The sequence below is a fragment of the Oncorhynchus masou genome, unplaced genomic scaffold (assembly GCF_036934945.1).
Source record: "Oncorhynchus masou masou isolate Uvic2021 unplaced genomic scaffold, UVic_Omas_1.1 unplaced_scaffold_2043, whole genome shotgun sequence".
NCBI lineage: Eukaryota > Metazoa > Chordata > Actinopteri > Salmoniformes > Salmonidae > Oncorhynchus > Oncorhynchus masou.
Window position 1 is genome coordinate 60,389 of NW_027008531.1, and position 20,005 is coordinate 80,393.

Consider the following 20,005-nt stretch of genomic DNA (forward strand, 5'->3'; position numbering starts at 1 on the left):
CTCTCTCTCCTACCTTTCACCTCTCTCTCCTACCTTTCACCTCTCTCTCTCTTACCTTCCACCTCTCTCTCTCCTACCTTTCACCTCTTCCATCACTCTCTCTCCTACCTTTCACCTCTCTCTCCTACCTTTCACCTCTTCCATCACTCTCTCTCCTACCTTTCACCTCTCTCTCCTACCTTTCACCTCTTCCATCACTCTCTCTCCTACCTTCCACCTCTCTCTCCTACCTTTCATCTCTCTCTCCTACCTTTCACCTCTCTCTCCTACCTTTCACCTCTCTCTCTCTTACCTTCCACCTCTCTCTCTCCTACCTTTCACCTCTTCCATCACTCTCTCTCCTACCTTTCACCTCTCTCTCCCTACCTTTCACCTCTTCCATCACTCTCTCTCCTACCTTCCACCTCTCTCTCCCTACCTTTCATCTCTCTCTCCTACCTTTCACCTCTCTCTCCTACCTTTCACCTCTCTCTCCTACCTTTCACCTCTTCCATCACTCTCTCCTACCTTTCACCTCTCTCTCCTACCTTTCACCTCTTCCATCACTCTCTCTCCTACCTTCCACCTCTCTCTCCTACCTTCCACCTCTCTCTCCTACCTTCCACCTCTCTCTCCTACCTTCCACCTCTCTCTCCTACCTTCCACCTCTCTCTCCTACCTTCCACCTCTCTCTCCTACCTTCCACCTCTCTCTCCTACCTTTCACCTCTCTCTCCTACCTTTCACCTCTTCCATCACTCTCTCTCCTACCTTCCACCTCTTTCCCCTGCTTCTTTATCCAATAAACAAAGAGTCATAATATACTGAATATTTGTAAGACAGACCTGGGACTGTACGTACGTATCAAACGTCTCGGAGTAGAAGAGCAGATCTAGGATCAGTTTAGCCTTTTAGATCACAATGATGAGAAGGTTACATGGCCAGGAACCTGATCCTGGTTCAGCATTCCTACTCGTGAGACACTTTATTCTTAACGGACCCTCTAAACCAGCGTCTCCCCAACTCGGTCCTGGGGCCACACCTGGGTGCATATTAACTTTTGTTGCCCTAACACTACACAGCAGATTCAAATCATCAAAGCTTGATGAGGAGTTGGTTATTTCAAATCAGCTGTGAAGTGCAAAAAAGAACACACACACACACACACACACACACACCCCCGTTGGGGCAGGACAGAATTTAGGCCTGAACTCGTGACATCGTAGAACATGAAACTCAACACACATCCCACGGAAGGTATTTTACAGATGTTTACTTGCAAACCAACAGTACAGGAAAAGATCATACGAAAAAACAAACATTATGTTCACAGACAAAGGCAAGATGACTTACTGTACAATCACCTACATGGTGACAGTGCTCTGTGTTTCAGTCCAAACAGTCAAACATTGTGGCAGGGGGAAATAAGGCCGGGGGTGTGTTCATTAGGATCCCAACGAGCCAAAACGGGGCGTGAACTACCTGATTTTGTCCAATAACAAAACGCTTGTTTTCGTTTTCTGTTGCCCTACGGTCTGCACTAATAAACACACCCCATGTTGTTTCATGAAGGTTGCAGACAGACAGAAATAGAATGAAATACAGCTGACAAAATTCCCTAATAGAGATATATATATATATATATATATATATATATATATACATACATACATACACATATATAACAGGGTAGTGTGTCAACTGGCACCCTATTCCCTATACAGTGCACTACTTTAGACCAGGGCCTATAGGGGTAGTGCACTATGAGCCGCTCGGGCCCCAGACTAGGCCTTTCTACTCTTGAGCATCTCCAGGTACATGCGGAGAGACCTCTGGATGGACTCTTTAGTGATGAAGCTCACAAAGTTGGTGATGTCAGCTTCCCTGTTGGACAGCAGCTTGTCAATGGTCTGTTTCCTCATCATGGACTTGGTGATCTGTCTGGCATGGTCTGGAGGGAGAGGAGTTTATATACACACAGATTATACATCTGTCTGGCATGGTCTAGAGGGAGAGGAGAGGTGTTTATACACACAGATCTATCTGTCTGTCTGGCATGGTCTGGAGGGAGAGGAGTTTATATACACACAGATTATACATCTGTCTGGCATGGTCTAGAGGGAGAGGAGAGGAGAGATGTTTATACACACAGATCTATCTGTCTGTCTGGCATGGTCTAGAGGGAGAGGTGTTTATAAACAGTACCAGACAACAGTTTGGACACCTACTCATTCAAGGGTTTCTCTTTATTTTTACTAGAGTGGCTACTTTGAAGAATCTGACAAAGGCCGTGAAGCCAATACATATAGTAGTGACACCAGCCAGCGAGAATTCTGACTATGTATATATATATAAATAAATAAATAAATAAATATAAGAGAGAGAAAGAGCCAGAGAGAGAGAGTATTCTGACCTGGTACAGCGAGAGAGAGAGAGAGAGAGAGAGAGTGAGAGCGGGAGAGACAGAGAGTATTCTGACCTGGTACAGCCAGCCACTTGGACATGGTGACCTGTGCAGTGGAGAGGACCTGGTCCTCAGGGACTAACTGGTCCACCAGGCCGATCTTCAGGGCATCAGGAGCGCTGTACAACAGACCCAGCTCCAACGACAGCTCTGCTGCCCGGTTACCAACCGTGTTCACCAGCGTGTCTTTAAACCTGGACCGCAACATGACCACAACATGACCACAACCATGACCACGACCATGACCATGACCGCAACATGACCGCAACATGACCGCAACATGACCATGACCGCAACATGACCGCAACATGACCGCAACATGACCGCAACATGACCATGACCGCAACATGACCGCAACATGACCGCAACACGACCGCAACACGACCGCAACACAACCACAACATGACCATGAACACAACATGACCGCAACATGACCACAACACAACAAGACCACAACACAACATGACCGCAACATGACCATGACCACAACATGACCGCAACATGACCGCAACATGACCATGACCACAACATGACCGCAACATGACCGCAACATGACCTCAACATGACCTCAACACAACATGACAAGACCACAACGCAACATGACCGCAACATGACCGCAACATGACCATGACCACAACATGACCACAACACGACCACAACACAACCACAACATGACCATGAACACAACATGAACACAACATGACCGCAACATGACCACAACACAACATGACAAGACCACAACACAACCGCAACATGACCGCAACATGACCGCAACACGACCACAACACGACCACAACACGACCACAACATGACCATGAACACAACATGAACACAACATGACCGCAACATGACCACAACACAACATGACAAGACCACAACACAACATGACCGCAACATGACCATGACCACAACATGACCGCAACATGACCGCAACACGACCACAACATGACCATGAACACAACATGAACACAACATGACCGCAACATGACCGCAACATGACCACAACACAACATGACCACAACACAACATGAGCACAACACAACCACAACATGACCACAACATAAACACAACCGCAACATGACCACAACCGCAACATGACCACAACACAACCACAACATGACCACAACAAACACAACATGACCACAACAAACACAACATGACCACAACAAACACAACATGACCGCAACACAACCACAACATGACCACAACCACAACATGAACACAACATGACCGCAACAAACACAACATGACCACAACCACAACATGACCACAACCACAACATGACCACAACACGACCGCAACATGACCACAACCCCAACATGACCACAACCACAACATGACCACAACCCCAACATGACCACAACCACAACATGACCGCAACATGACAACAACCACAACATGACCGCAACCACAACCACAACATGACAACAACCACAACATGACCGCAACATGACCACAACATGACCACAACCATGTTAAGGAATACCTAGGATAGGATAAAGTAAGTCGCTCTGGATAAGAGCGTCTGCTAAATGACTTAAATGTAAATGTAAAACCACAACATGACCACAACATGACTACAACATGACCACAACCATAACATGACTGCAACCTGACCGCAACCACAACATGACCGCAACATGACCACAACATGACCACGACCACAACATGACCACAACATGACCACAACCGCAACATGACCGCAACATGACCACAACATGACCGCAACATGACCGCAACATGACCACAACATAAACACAACCACATTCAGTACCTCACACACACTACAGTGACCATGAACCATCACAACCACAACCCTGAGCAGATTCAACACATCAACACTCAGTGTGTATTAGTGTGTGTGTGTGTGTATTAGTGTGTGCGTGTGTGTATTAGTGTGTGTGTGTGCGCGCGTGTGTATTAGTGTGTGCGCGTGTGTATTAGTGTGTGCGCGTGTGTATTAGTGTGTACTAGTGTGTGCGTGTGTACTAGTGTGTGCGTGTGTACTAGTGTGTGCGTGTGTACTAGTGTGTGCGTGTGTACTAGTGTGTGCGTGTGTACTAGTGTGTGCGTGTGTACTAGTGTGTGCGTGTGTACTAGTGTGTGCGTGTGTACTAGTGTGTGCGTGTGTATTAGTGTGCCCGTGTGTGTGTATTAGTGTGTGTGTGTGTGTGTATTAGTGTGTGTGTGTGTGTGTGTATTAGTGTGTGTGTGCCTCACCAGAAGGGAGCTACGATGCCGAGCTGAGTCTCGTTGAGTCCGATGCTGTAGCGAGGATTATTAGCCATGATCCTATAGTCACATCCAATAGACATGAGACAGCCACCTGCTGGACTAGAGCCCTATAGACAGAGAGACAGAGAGGTGATTATAGTCACATCCAATAGACATGAGACAGCCACCTGCTGGACTAGAGCCCTATAGAGAGAGAGACAGAGAGGTGATTATAGTCACATCCAATAGACATGAGACGGCCACCTGCTGGACTAGAGCCCTATAGACAGAGAGACAGAGAGGTGATTATAGTCACATCCAATAGACATGAGACAGCCACCTGCTGGACTAGAGCCCTATAGACAGAGAGGTGATTATAGTCACATCCAATAGACATGAGACAGCCACCTGCTGGACTAGAGCCCTATAGACAGAGAGACAGAGAGGTGATTATAGTCACATCCAATAGACATGAGACAGCCACCTGCTGGACTAGAGCCCTATAGACAGAGAGACAGAGAGGTGATTATAGTCACATCCAATAGACATGAGACAGCCACCTGCTGGACTAGAGCCCTATAGACAGAGAGACAGAGGTGATTATAGTCACATCCAATAGACATGAGACAGCCACCTGCTGGACTAGAGCCCTATAGACAGAGAGACAGAGAGGTGATTATAGTCACATCCAATAGACATGAGACAGCCACCTGCTGGACTAGAGCCCTATAGACAGAGAGACAGAGAGGTGATTATAGTCACATCCTATAGACATGAGACAGCCACCTGCTGGACTAGAGCCCTATAGACAGAGAGGTGATTATAGTCACATCCAATAGACATGAGACAGCCACCTGCTGGACTAGAGCCCTATAGACAGAGAGGTGGTTATAGTCACATCCAATAGACATGAGACAGCCACCTGCTGGACTAGAGCCCTATAGACAGAGAGGTGGTTATAGTCACATCCAATAGACATGAGACAGCCACCTGCTGGACTAGAGCCCTATAGACAGAGAGGTGATTATAGTCACATCCAATAGACATGAAACAGCCACCTGCTGGACTAGAGCCCTATAGACAGAGAGACAGAGAGGTGGTTATAGTCACATCCAATAGACATGAGACAGCCACCTGCTGGACTAGAGCCCTATAGACAGAGAGACAGAGAGGTGATTATAGTCACATCCAATAGACATGAGACAGCCACCTGCTGGACTAGAGCCCTATAGACAGAGAGGTGATTATAGTCACATCCAATAGACATGAGACAGCCACCTGCTGGACTAGAGCCCTATAGACAGAGAGACAGAGAGGTGATTATAGTCACATCCAATAGACAGAGAGACAGAGAGGTGATTACAGTCACATCCAATAGACAGAGAGACAGAGAGGTGATTATAGTGACATCCAATAGACATGAGACAGAGAGACAGAGAGGTGATTATAGTCACATCCAATAGACATGAGACAGCCACCTGCTGGACTAGAGCCCTATAGACAGAGAGACAGAGAGGTGATTATAGTCACATCCAATAGACATGAGACAGCCACCTGCTGGACTAGAGCCCTATAGACAGAGAGACAGACAGAGGTGATTATAGTCACATCCAATAGACATGAGACAGCCACCTGCTGGACTAGAGCCCTATAGACAGAGAGACAGAGAGGTGATTATAGTCACATCCAATAGACATGAGACAGCCACCTGCTGGACTAGAGCCCTATAGACAGAGAGACAGAGAGGTGATTATAGTCACATCCTATAGACATGAGACAGCCACCTGCTGGACTAGAGCCCTATAGACAGAGAGACAGAGAGGTGGTTATAGTCACATCCAATAGACTGAGAGACAGAGAGGTGATTATAGTCACATCCAATAGACTGAGAGACAGAGAGGTGATTATAGTCACATCCTATAGACAGAGAGACAGAGAGGTGATTATAGTCACATCCAATAGACATGAGACAGCCACCTGCTGGACTAGAGCCCTATAGACAGAGAGACAGAGAGGTGATTATAGTCACATCCAATAGACATGAGACAGCCACCTGCTGGACTAGAGCCCTATAGACAGAGAGACAGAGAGGTGATTATAGTCACATCCAATAGACATGAGACAGCCACCTGCTGGACTAGAGCCCTATAGACAGAGAGACAGAGAGGTGATTATAGTCACATCCTATAGACATGAGACAGCCACCTGCTGGACTAGAGCCCTATAGACAGAGAGACAGAGAGGTGGTTATAGTCACATCCAATAGACTGAGAGACAGAGAGGTGATTATAGTCACATCCAATAGACTGAGAGACAGAGAGGTGATTATAGTCACATCCTATAGACAGAGAGACAGAGAGGTGATTATAGTCACATCCAATAGACATGAGACAGCCACCTGCTGGACTAGAGCCCTATAGACAGAGAGGTGATTATAGTCACATCCTATAGACAGAGAGGTGATTATAGTCACATCCAATAGACAGAAAGACAGAGAGGTGATTATAGTCACATCCTATAGACAGAGAGGTGATTATAGTCACATCCTATAGACATGAGACAGCCACCTGCTGGACTAGAGCCCTATAGACAGAGAGGTGATTATAGTCACATCCAATAGACATGAGACAGCCACCTGCTGGACTAGAGCCCTATAGACAGAGAGGTGATTATAGTCACATCCAATAGACATGAGACAGCCACCTGCTGGACTAGAGCCCTATAGACAGAGAGACAGAGAGGTGATTATAGTCACATCCAATAGACATGAGACAGCCACCTGCTGGACTAGAGCCCTATAGACAGAGAGGTGATTATAGTCACATCCAATAGACATGAGACAGCCACCTGCTGGACTAGAGCCCTATAGACAGAGAGGTGATTATAGTCACATCCTATAGACATGAGACAACCACCTGCTGGACTAGAGCCCTATAGACAGAGAGGTGATTATAGTCACATCCAATAGACATGAGACAGCCACCTGCTGGACTAGAGCCCTATAGACAGAGAGGTGGTTATAGCCACATCCAATAGACATGAGACAGCCACCTGCTGGACTAGAGCCCTATAGACAGAGAGACAGAGGTGATTATAGTCACATTCTATAGACATGAGACAACCACCTCCTATATATAGATAAACACGTGGGACCAACAGACAGAGACACAAAGACAGAGACACAGAGGCAGAGACACAAAGACAGAGACACAGACAGACAGACGGCTGGGTGTGCTGACTCACGTTGATGGCAGCTATGTATATATAGATAAACACGTGGGACCAACAGACAGAGACGCAGAGGCAGAGACGCAGAGGCAGAGACGCAGAGGCAGAGACGCAGAGGCAGAGACGCAGAGGCGCAGAGGCAGAGGCACAGAGGCAGAGACACAGAGGCAGAGACACAGAGGCAGAGACACAGAGGCAGAGACACAGAGGCAGAGACACAGAGGCAGAGACACAGAGGCAGAGACACAGAGGCAGAGACACAGAGGCAGAGACACAGAGGCAGAGACACAGAGGCAGAGACACAGACAGAGACGGCTGGGTGTGCTGACTCACGTTGATGGCAGCTATGGTGGCCATGTTGGATCCGTAGAGTTTGAGCCACATCTCCTGAACAGCCTTCCAGAACTCTCCACAGCGCTCCGGACTTTTCCCATACATCTCCATGATGTCGAGCCCCGCAGAGAACACCTTGGAGAGGGTCTGGGACACCACACACACAGGGAGAGTTATGATGTCTAGCCCTGCAGAGAACACCTTGGAGAGGGTCTGGGACACCACACACACACACAGGGAGAGTTATGATGTCTAGCCCTGCAGAGAACACCTTGGAGAGGTTCTGGGACACCAAACACACAGGGAGAGTTATGATGTCTAGCCCCGCAGAGAACACCTTGGAGAGGGTCTGGGACACCACACACACACACAGGGAGAGTTATGATGTCTAGCCCTGCAGAGAACACCTTGGAGAGGGTCTGGGACACCACACACACACAGGGAGAGTTATGATGTCTAGCCCTGCAGAGAACACCTTGGAGAGGGTCTGGGACACCACACACACACACAGGGAGAGTTATGATGTCTAGCCCCGCAGAGAACACCTTGGAGAGGGTCTGGGACACCACACACACACACAGGGAGAGTTATGATGTCTAGCCCTGCAGAGAACACCTTGGAGAGGGTCTGGGACACCAAACACACACAGGGAGAGTTATGATGTCTAGCCCTGCAGAGAACACCTTGGAGAGGGTCTGGGACACCAAACACACACAGGGAGAGTTATGATGTCTAGCCCCGCAGAGAACACCTTGGAGAGGGTCTGGGACACCACACACACACACACAGGGAGAGTTATGATGTCTAGCCCTGCAGAGAACACCTTGGAGAGGGTCTGGGACACCACACACACACACACACAGGGAGAGTTATGATGTCTAGCCCTGCAGAGAACACCTTGGAGAGGGTCTGGGACACCACACACACACACACACACACAGGGAGAGTTATGATGTCTAGCCCCGCAGAGAACACCTTGGAGAGGGTCTGGGACACCAAACACACACAGGGAGAGTTATGATGTCTAGCCCTGCAGAGAACACCTTGGAGAGGGTCTGGGACACCACACACACACACACACAGGGCGAGTTATAGTGTGTATCATGGTTTTGTGACAGGACGTGTGTGTGTGTGTGTGTGTGTGTGTGTGTGTGTGTGTGTGTGTGTGCACTGACCGAGGTGATGATCAGACCTCTACAACTCTTATCCATCTCTAGTTTCTCCAGATTGATACAGAACTCAGTGAGGAAGTCCAGACTCAGACTGTTGACAGGGGGGCTCTGCATCCTCAACACAGCTACACCTAGAGAGGGAGGAAGAGGGGGAGAGGGAGGAGGAGGAGGGAGGGAGATGGATGAGAGGGAGAGATGGATGTGAGGGATGAGAGGGAGACAACCAATGGCAGCCTAATCCATGTGGTGCAAACCCTAACCCGTCGTCCAGGTCTGGCCCAAATAAGAATTTGTTCTTAAAACTGACTTAGCTAGTTAAATAAAGGTTGAATAAAATAATTATATAGGGCTGTGGTTAAAATAGTACACTATATAGGGAAGAGGGCCCTATAACAAATAAATATATAGGGATGTGGTTAAAATAGTACACTATATAGGGAAGAGGGCCCTATAACAAATAAATATATAGGGATGTGGTTAAAATAGTACACTATATAGGGAAGAGGGCCCTATAACAAATAAATATATAGGGATGTGGTTAAAATAGTACACTATATAGGGAAGAGGGCCCTATAACAAATAAATATATAGGGATGTGGTTAAAATAGTACACTATATAGGGAAGAGGGCCCTATAACAAATAAATATATAGGGATGTGGTTAAAATAGTACACTATATAGGGAAGAGGGCCCTATAACAAATAAATATATAGGGATGTGGTTAAAATAGTACACTATATAGGGAAGAGGGCCCTATAACAAATAAATATATAGGGTTGTGGTTAAAATAGTACACTATATAGGAAGAGGGCCCTATAACAAATAATTATATAGGGCTGTGGTTAAAATAGTACACTATATAGGGAAGAGGGCCCTATAACAAATCAATATATAGGGCTGTGGTTAAAATAGTACACTATATAGGGAAGAGGGCCCTATAACAAATAAATATATAGGGATGTGGTTAAAATAGTACACTATATAGGGAAGAGGGCCCTATAACAAATAAATATATAGGGATGTGGTTAAAATAGTACACTATATAGGGAAGAGGGCCCTATAACAAATAAATATATAGGGATGTGGTTAAAATAGTACACTATATAGGGAAGAGGGCCCTATAAAAAAATTATGAAAAACGATTACAATTGTTGCCTGATTCCATTTAGTTTTTCCAGGTTTTGGTTTTTCCAGGTTTTCACTCTCAAAATCACATTTGTTTGATAGAAGAGAAAACACAATTGGAAGTCCACACCAACGCTGAAAACACATCAGGAGGCCATTTATGAGGTCTGGGGACAATCTGAGACATTTAGATGTTTTTGGGGTGTTGTTACAACAATATAACAATATATCAGTTCAGTGATTTCCTAAATTCCACACCCCTGGTCTTCCAGGTCGGTTAAATCAAAACCATGAAGTACCGAAGACCTCCAGGACCAGGACTGTCTACCCTGATGTAAACAGTACCTCCAGGACCAGGGCTGTCTACCCTGATGTAAACAGTACCTGAGACCTCCAGGGCTGTCTACCCTGATGTAAACAGTACCTGAGACCTCCAGGACCAGGGCTGTCTACCCTGATGTAAACAGTACCTGAGACCTCCAGGACCAGGGCTGTCTACCCTGATGTAAACAGTACCTCCAGGACCAGGGCTGTCTACCCTGATGTAAACAGTACCTCCAGGACCAGGACTGTCTACCCTGATGTAAACAGTACCTGAGACCTCCAGGACCAGGGCTGTCTACCCTGATGTAAACAGTACCTGAGACCTCCAGGACCAGGGCTGTCTACCCTGATGTAAACAGTACCTCCAGGACCAGGACTGTCTACCCTGATGTAAACAGTACCTGAGACCTCCAGGACCAGGACTGTCTACCCTGATGTAAACAGTACCTCCAGGACCAGGGCTGTCTACCCTGATGTAAACAGTACCTGAGACCTCCAGGACCAGGGCTGTCTACCCTGATATAAACAGTACCTGTTGTCTCCAGGACCAGGACTGTCTACCCTGATGTAAACAGTACCTGAGACCTCCAGGACCAGGGCTGTCTACCCTGATGTAAACAGTACCCGAGACCTCCAGGACCAGGGCTGTCTACCCTGATGTAAACAGTACCTGAGACCCTGATGTAAACAGTCCAGGACCAGGGCTGTCTACCCTGATATAAACAGTACCTGTTGTCTCCAGGACCAGGACTGTCTACCCTGATATAAACAGTACCTCCAGGACCAGGACTGTCTACCCTGATGTAAACAGTACCTGAGACCTCCAGGACCAGGGCTGTCTACCCTGATGTAAACAGTACCTGAGACCTCCAGGACCAGGGCTGTCTACCCTGATGTAAACAGTACCTGAGACCTCCAGGACCAGGGCTGTCTACCCTGATGTAAACAGTACCTCCAGGACCAGGGCTGTCTACCCTGATGTAAACAGTACCTGTTGTCTCCAGGACCAGGGCTGTCTACCCTGATGTAAACAGTACCTGTTGTCTCCAGGACCAGGGCTGTCTACCCTGATGTAAACAGTACCTGAGACCTCCAGGACCAGGGCTGTCTACCCTGATGTAAACAGTACCTGAGACCTCCAGGACCAGGGCTGTCTACCCTGATGTAAACAGTACCTGAGACCTCCAGGACCAGGGCTGTCTACCCTGATGTAAACAGTACCTGAGACCTCCAGGACCAGGGCTGTCTACCCTGATGTAAACAGTACCTCCAGGACCAGGGCTGTCTACCCTGATGTAAACAGTACCTGTTGTCTCCAGGACCAGGGCTGTCTACCCTGATGTAAACAGTACCTGAGACCTCCAGGACCAGGGCTGTCTACCCTGATGTAAACAGTACCTCCAGGACCAGGGCCGTCTACCCTGATGTAAACAGTACCTCCAGGACCAGGGCTGTCTTCCCTGATGTAAACAGTACCTGTTGTCTCCAGGACCAGGGCTGTCTACCCTGATGTAAACAGTACCTGAGACCTCCAGGACCAGGGCTGTCTACCCTGATGTAAACAGTACCTGTTGTCTCCAGGACCAGGACTGTCTACCCTGATGTAAACAGTACCTGAGACCTCCAGGACCAGGACTGTCTACCCTGACCCTCCAGGACCAGGACTGTCTACCCTGATGTAAACAGTACCTGTTGTCTCCAGGACCAGGACTGTCTACCCTGATGTAAACAGTACCTGAGACCTCCAGGACCAGAACTGTCTACCCTGATGTAAACAGTACCTCCAGGACAGGGCTGTCTACCCTGATGTAAACAGTACCTCCAGGACCAGGGCTGTCTACCCTGATGTAAACAGTACCTCCAGGACCAGGGCTGTCTACCCTGATGTAAACAGTACCTGAGACCTCCAGGACCAGGACTGTCTACCCTGATGTAAACAGTACCTCCAGGACCAGGACTGTCTACCCTGATGTAAACAGTACCTCCCAGGACCAGGGCTGTCTACCCTGATGTAAACAGTACCTGAGACCTCCAGGACCAGGGCTGTCTACCCTGATGTAAACAGTACCCTGATGTAAACAGGGACCAGGGCTGTCTACCCTGATGTAAACAGTACCTGAGACCTCCAGGACCAGGGCTGTCTACCCTGATGTAAACAGTACCTGAGACCTCCAGGACCAGGGCTGTCTACCCTGATGTAAACAGTACCTGTTGTCTCCAGGACCAGGACTGTCTACCCTGATGTAAACAGTACCTGAGACCTCCAGGACTGTCTACCCTGATGTAAACAGTACCTGTTGTCTCCAGGACCAGGACTGTCTACCCTGATGTAAACAGTACCTGAGACCTCCAGGACTGTCTACCCTGATGTAAACAGTAACAGAGACCTCCAGGACCAGGGCTGTCTACCCTGATGTAAACAGTACCTGAGACCTCCAGGACTGTCTACCCTGATGTAAACAGTACCTGAGACCTCCAGGACCAGGACTGTCTACCCTGATGTAGGGACAGGGGTGCCATTTGGGACAGGTAAAGAAGCTGTGCCCTGGTTTACAGGACCAGGGCTGTCTACCCTGATGTAGGGGACAGGGTGCCATTTGGGACAGGTAAAGAAGCTGTGCAGGGCTTTACCTGTACTGTTGTCCAGGTCCACCTCCTTAGGTGAGGTAGAGCTGTTTCTCTGCTGCAGAGAGAAGCACGGCGACACACACTCTCTCCCATGTCTACTGTGGATGGACAACTGGGACAACACACCTGCCAAACAACAATATCATAAAACAATATAACATAATATAACAAATTAACTTAAAATAATATAACAATATAATAAAACAATATAACAATATAATATACATAATATAACAATATAACAATATAATATACATAATATAACAATATAACAATATAATAAAACAATATAACAATATAATAAAACAATATAATAATATAATAAAATAATATAATAATATAAAATAATAATATAATATAATAAAATAATAATATAATATAATAAAATAATAATATAATAAAATAATAATATAATATAATAAAATAATAATATAATATAATATACTAATATAATAAAATAATATAATAAAATAATATAATAATATAATAAAATAATATAATAAAATAATATAATAATATAATAAAATAATATAATAAAATAATAATATAATATAATAATATAATAATATAATATAATAATATAATAAAATAATATAATAAAATAATATAATAATATAATAAAATAATATAATAATATAATAAAATAATATAATAATATAATAAAATAATATAATAAAATAATATAATAATATAATAAAATAATATAATAATATAATAAAATAATATAATAATATAATATAATAATATAATAAAATAATATAATAATATAATAAAATAATATAATAAAATAATATAATAATAATATAATAAAATAATAATATAATAAAATAATAATATAATAAAATCATATAATAAAATAATGTAACAATAATGAGGGAGTGGAATAATGATAGTTGACATTGTCACTGAAACCATGTGACCTTGCATTATAAGACGATGGTACCTGAAGGACCCTATTCACTATATACAGTGAGTTCCACAAGCACTGGGTCAGTGTCATGTTGTTGGAGCCCTGATCACTATATACAGTGAGTTCCACAAGCACTGGGTCAGTGTCATGTTGCTGGAGCCCTATTCACTATATACAGTGAGTTCCACAAGCACTGGGTCAGTGTCATGTTGTTGGAGCCCTATTCACTATATACAGTGAGTTCCACAAGCACTGGGTCAGTGACATGTTGTTGGAGCCCTGTCACTATAGGACAGTGAGTTCCACAAGCACTGGGTCAGTGTCATGTTGTTGGAGCCCTCGTCACTATATACAGTGAGTTCCACAAGCACTGGGTCAGTGTCATGTTGTTGGAGCCCTCGTCACTATATACAGTGAGTGCCACAAGCACTGGGTCAGTGTCATGTTGTTGGAGCCCTATTCACTATATACAGTGAGTTCCACAAGCACTGGGTCAGTGTCATGTTGTTGGAGCCCTCGTCACTATATACAGTGGGTTCCACAAGCACTGGGTCAGTGACATGTTGTTGGAGCCCTATTCACTATATACAGTGGGTTCCACAAGCACTGAGTCAGTGACATGTTGTTGGAGCCCTCGTCACTATATACAGTGAGTTCCACAAGCACTGGGTCAGTGTCATGTTGTTGGAGCCCTCGTCACTATATACAGTGAGTTCCACAAGCACTGGGTCAGTGACATGTTGTTGGAGCCCTCGTCACTATATACAGTGAGTTCCACAAGCACTGGGTCAGTGACATGTTGTTGGAGCCCTATTCACTATATACAGTGAGTTCCACAAGCACTGGGTCAGTGTCATGTTGTTGGAGCCCTATCACTATATACAGTGAGTTCCACAAGCACTGGGTCAGTGTCATGTTGTTGGAGCCCTAGTCACTATATACAGTGAGTTCCACAAGCACTGGGTCAGTGTCATGTTGTTGGAGCCCTATTCACTATATACAGTGGGTTCCACAAGCACTGGGTCAGTGTCATGTTGTTGGAGCCTTATAACTATATACAGTGAGTTCCACAAGCACTGGGTCAGTGTCATGTTGTTGGAGCCCTTATCACTATATACAGTGAGTTCCACAAGCACTGGGTCAGTGTCATGTTGTTGGAGCCCTCGTCACTATATACAGTGGGTTCCACAAGCACTGGGTCAGTGTCATGTTGTTGGAGCCCTATAACTATATACAGTGAGTTCCACAAGCACTGGGTCAGTGTCATGTTGTTGGAGCCCTAACAAATTAACTATATACAGTGAGTTCCACAAGCACTGGGTCAATGTCATGTTGTTGGAGCCCTATTCACTATATACAGTGAGTTCCACAAGCACTGGGTCAGTGTCATGTTAAGCCCTATTAACACTATATACAGTGAGTTCCACAAGCAATATCAGTGACATGTTGTTGGAGCCCTATTCACTATATACAGTGAGTTCCACAAGCACTGGGTCAGTGTCATGTTGTTGGAGCCCTATTCACTCTATACAGTGAGTTCCACAAGCACTGGGTCAGTGTCATGTTGTTGGAGCCCTATTCACTATATACAGTGAGTTCCACAAATTGGGTCAGTGACATGTTGTTGGAGCCCTATTCACTATATACAGTGAGTTCCACAAGCACTGGGTCAGTGTCATGTTGTTGGAGCCCTATTCACTATATACAGTGAGTTCCACAAGCACTGGGTCAGTGTCATGTTGTTGGAGCCCTCGTCACTATATACAGTGAGTTCCACAAGCACTGGGTCAGTGTCATGTTGTTGGAGCCCTATTCACTATATACAGTGAGTTCCACAAGCACTGGGTCAGTGTCATGTTGTTGGAGCCCTCGTCACTATATACAGTGAGTTCCACAAGCACTGGGTCAGTGACATGTTGTTGGAGCCCTATTCACTATATACAGTGAGTTCCACAAGCACTGGGTCAGTGTCATGTTGTTGGAGCCCTCGTCACTATATACAGTGAGTTCCACAAGCACTGGGTCAGTGTCATGTTGTTGGAGCCCTATTCACTATATACAGTGAGTTCCACAAGCACTGGGTCAGTGTCATGTTGTTGGAGCCCTATTCACTATATACAGTGAGTTCCACAAGCACTGGGTCAGTGTCATGTTGTTGGAGCCCTATTCACTATATACAGTGAGTTCCACAAGCACTGGGTCAGTGTCATGTTGTTGGAGCCTTCGTCACTATATACAGTGAGTTCCACAAGCATGGGTCAGTGACATGTTGTTGGAGCCCTATTCACTATATACAGTGAGTTCCACAAGCACTGGGTCAGTGTCATGTTGTTGGAGCCCTATTCATTATATACAGTGAGTTCCACAAGCACTGGGTCAGTGTCATGTTGTTGGAGCCCTATTCATTATATACAGTGAGTTCCACAAGCACTGGGTCAGTGTCATGTTGTTGGAGCCCTATTCACTATATACAGTGAGTTCCACAAGCATTGGGTCAGTGACATGTTGTTGGAGCCCTATTCACTATATACAGTGAGTTCCACAAGCACTGGGTCAGTGTCATGTTGTTGGAGCCTTCGTCACTATATACAGTGAGTTCCACAAGCACTGGGTCAGTGACATGTTGTTGGAGCCCTATTCACTATATACAGTGAGTTCCACAAGCACTGGGTCAGTGTCATGTTGTTGGAGCCTTCGTCACTATATACAGTGAGTTCCACAAGCATTGGGTCAGTGTCATGTTGTTGGAGCCCTAGTCACTATATACAGTGAGTTCCACAAGCACTGGGTCAGTGTCATGTTGTTGGAGCCCTATTCACTATATACAGTGAGTTCCACAAGCATTGGGTCAGTGTCATGTTGGTGTGGCTCTGTATTCCAGAACTTTGGATTTGAAATGATACGAGGACTATGAGGTTAAAGTGCAGACTGTCGGCTTTAATTTGAGGGTATTGTCATCCATATCGGGTGAACCGTTTAGATATTACAGCACTTCTTGTACATAGTCCTCCCATTTTAGGGGACCAAAAGTATTGGGACAAATTCACAATTAAAAGAAGTAAAAGGTATTCGGTCCCATATTCACAGACAATGACTACATCAAGCTTGTGACAACACATTGGTTGGATACATTTGCTGTTTGTTTTGGTTGTGTTTCAGATTATTTGGTGCCCAATAGAAATGAAGTGTAAATAATGTATAGTGTCATTTTGGAGTCACTTTTATTGTAAATAAGAATAGATGATGTTTCTAAACGCTTCTACATTAATGTGGATGCTACCGTGATTATGGATAATGATGAATGAATCGTGAATAAATGATGAGTGAGAAAGTTACAGACACACAAATAGCACACCCCCAAGACATGTTTTCACAATTACAATAACAGCTACGATATATTAGCTAGTTGATATAGGTAGCTACTTGATAGGTCCCAGATAGCCCACGCAAACTGACGATGTGACATTACCCGACATAAGGACAGACACAAGCGTTGTGTGAACTTTGCTCTAGTTTCTGAAAGGATTGACCAGGGAAGGGGAGGCTAGCTAGCTAACTACTTAGCCATGCAATCTAACCACTGATATTCTTGTTTGTTCTCGAAATGGGCCATCAAAACTCCGGAGAAATAGCTAATAAACTCTTCCTGCTGTTCTACCTCAATGTCAGGTAAGTTCACATACCTGAAAACCCGAATTTGGCGGAATTTCTCAACACATTTGCCATCTCGACTCGTCAAGTTGACTCAAACAGGGTGCAGACACTGCGACTGGACTGCTCTGTCCTGGAGGAGGAAATTACAGAGAAGGCGGGGCCAACATATCAGTATTGGCATCTGATTGGATCTGAACGCCGTGACTGCAGGTGTTTTGTGGGTGTTGAAAACGTGATTCAACCTATCAGACTGCCGGACTATCAACCACACTGGGCAAGCTCGTTTAACGAGGCCCGGTGACCAGGATGAGGAGTTTCTTTTTTTTAAACGATTCAATTGTTCTTTAAAAATCTTAACTAACCCGGGGCATCGGGCCATGCAAAACGAACTCACCCACTGACAAAGTGGAGGTTGCTTGACAGGGATTGGTTACACGAGCTTGCTACTTCCAGGGTCAAGGACTAATAACTTGAAGTTGTATGTACATCGTCGACGTACATAGTTAGATACTAATGTATGTTTTACTATTGGTTAAACTCTCGTACCTCATCAGAACCCCAAATATAAGCTTGTTATACTCAAATGTTTGTTAACAAAGTAAATGTAAACAAACACTGTATATATCCTAAAATCACAGTTAAAAAATATAATTTTGATATCATGGATGGTCAGTCTTTGCATACATTGCTCTTGCTTTGAATTTATTAAGAGTGGTTTCATTTCTCCAGGCCCATCCCTCAGCTTTTTTTACCAAAACACAGGTGGGGTGCCCGCTTAGTTGTTGTTTCAATTAAGGATTCCAGCTTGAAAGAGGAGATACAATGAAACCAACCACGGAAGCAGATTGTAGTGGATTCGGTGGGCAGCCCCAACCAAGACGAGAACCTAGGTTTAACAACTGTCAAGCCAACAGCTTAACTGCTACGCCAAGTTCAGGATCAAGGCTAAAGCGTATGGTGAGCAGTGGAGGGAATCTTCCTCTTAACGGACCATAAACCCAATCAATCGATCAGATGACTCTATCCTTGTTCCTCTGCAGCAGAGGTCCTCCCAGTCTACTGATCGATCGATCAATCAATCAACCGATGGATCAGGTGCCTCTATCTCCATGTTTCTCTGTAAAAGAGGTCCTCCCGGTCCAGAGCTGCTGCTCTGACGCCATCTGGTGGCGTGAAGTGGTGTTGCAACAAGATGAGTACAGTAATGCAGACTGGACAGAACCTATTGGTCCCAAATGACACCCTCTTCCTTACATAGTGGAACTACATGTCCTGGTCAAAGTAGTGCACTACATAGGGAATTCATTAGGGTGGTATTTGGGTTGGAACTAGGGCACTAGGTAGGGAATTCATTAGGGTGGAATCTGGGTTGGAACTAGGGCACTAGGTAGGGAATTCATTAGGGTTGGAACTAGGGCACTAGGTAGGGAAATCATTAGGGTGATATTTGGGTTGGAACTAGGGCACTAGGTAGGGAAATCATTAGGGTTGGTTGGAACTAGGAACTAGGGCACTAGGTTGGAGGGAATTCATTAGGGTCGGAACTAGGGCACTAGGAAGGGAATTCATTAGGGTTGGAACTAGGTAGGGAATTCATTGGGTTTGGAACTAGGTTTGGAACTAGGTAGGTAGAAATTCATTAGGGTTGGAACTAGGGCACTAGGTAGGGAATTCATTAGGGTTGGAACTAGGGCACTAGGTAGGGAATTCATTCGGGAGGTATTTGCCTTGATGACAGCTTTGCAAACTCAAGTGCAGTCGTGAAAACCATCAAGAGCTATGATGAAACTGGCTCTCATGAGGACTGCCACAGGAAAAGACCCAGAGTTACTTCTGCTGCAGAGGATAAGTTCATTAGTTACCAGCCTCTTCCTGGAGATCTACTGTCCTGTAGGTTTTCAGTCCAACCCTCTTCCTGGAGATCTACAGACCTGTAGGTTTACAGCCCAACCCTCTTCCTGGAGATCTACCGTCC

At 45.4% G+C, this 20,005-nt stretch overlaps 1 protein-coding gene across 2 annotated transcripts; it reads right to left on the reverse strand.

Annotated features, from left to right (window-relative positions):
* Window positions 1-1,646: 1,646 nt before the first annotated feature.
* LOC135532812 (enoyl-CoA delta isomerase 1, mitochondrial-like) lies at window positions 1,647-18,155 on the reverse strand. 2 transcript variants are annotated; one of them, XM_064960245.1, is made up of 7 exons: window positions 18,060-18,155; window positions 13,470-13,592; window positions 9,393-9,520; window positions 8,218-8,364; window positions 4,663-4,784; window positions 2,458-2,636; window positions 1,647-1,929 (listed from the first exon to the last, which is right to left on the reverse strand). In XM_064960245.1, the coding sequence occupies exons 1-7, from the start codon at window positions 18,100-18,102 to the stop codon at window positions 1,763-1,765; spliced, it is 909 nt and encodes a 302-aa protein (XP_064816317.1). In that variant the 5' UTR covers window positions 18,103-18,155; the 3' UTR covers window positions 1,647-1,762. The 2 variants fall into 2 exon arrangements, with proteins under 2 accessions (XP_064816317.1, XP_064816318.1); XM_064960246.1 differs by lacking the exon at window positions 1,647-1,929 and adding an exon at window positions 2,078-2,154.
* Between the last annotated feature and the right edge of the window lie 1,850 nt (window positions 18,156-20,005).

Bases quoted from the DNA above. Each gene is read 5' to 3' on its own strand.
- LOC135532812 (XM_064960245.1), bottom strand. From the start codon at position 18,102: ATGGCAAATGTGTTGAGAAATTCCGCCAAATTCGGGTTTTCAG. The intron at 8,365-9,392 runs GTCAGTGCACAC...GTGGTGTCCCAG, and splicing joins GAGGTCTGATCATCACCTCG to ACCCTCTCCAAGGTGTTCTC. The intron at 2,637-4,662 runs GTGAGGCACACA...GTTGCGGTCCAG, and splicing joins GGCATCGTAGCTCCCTTCTG to GTTTAAAGACACGCTGGTGA.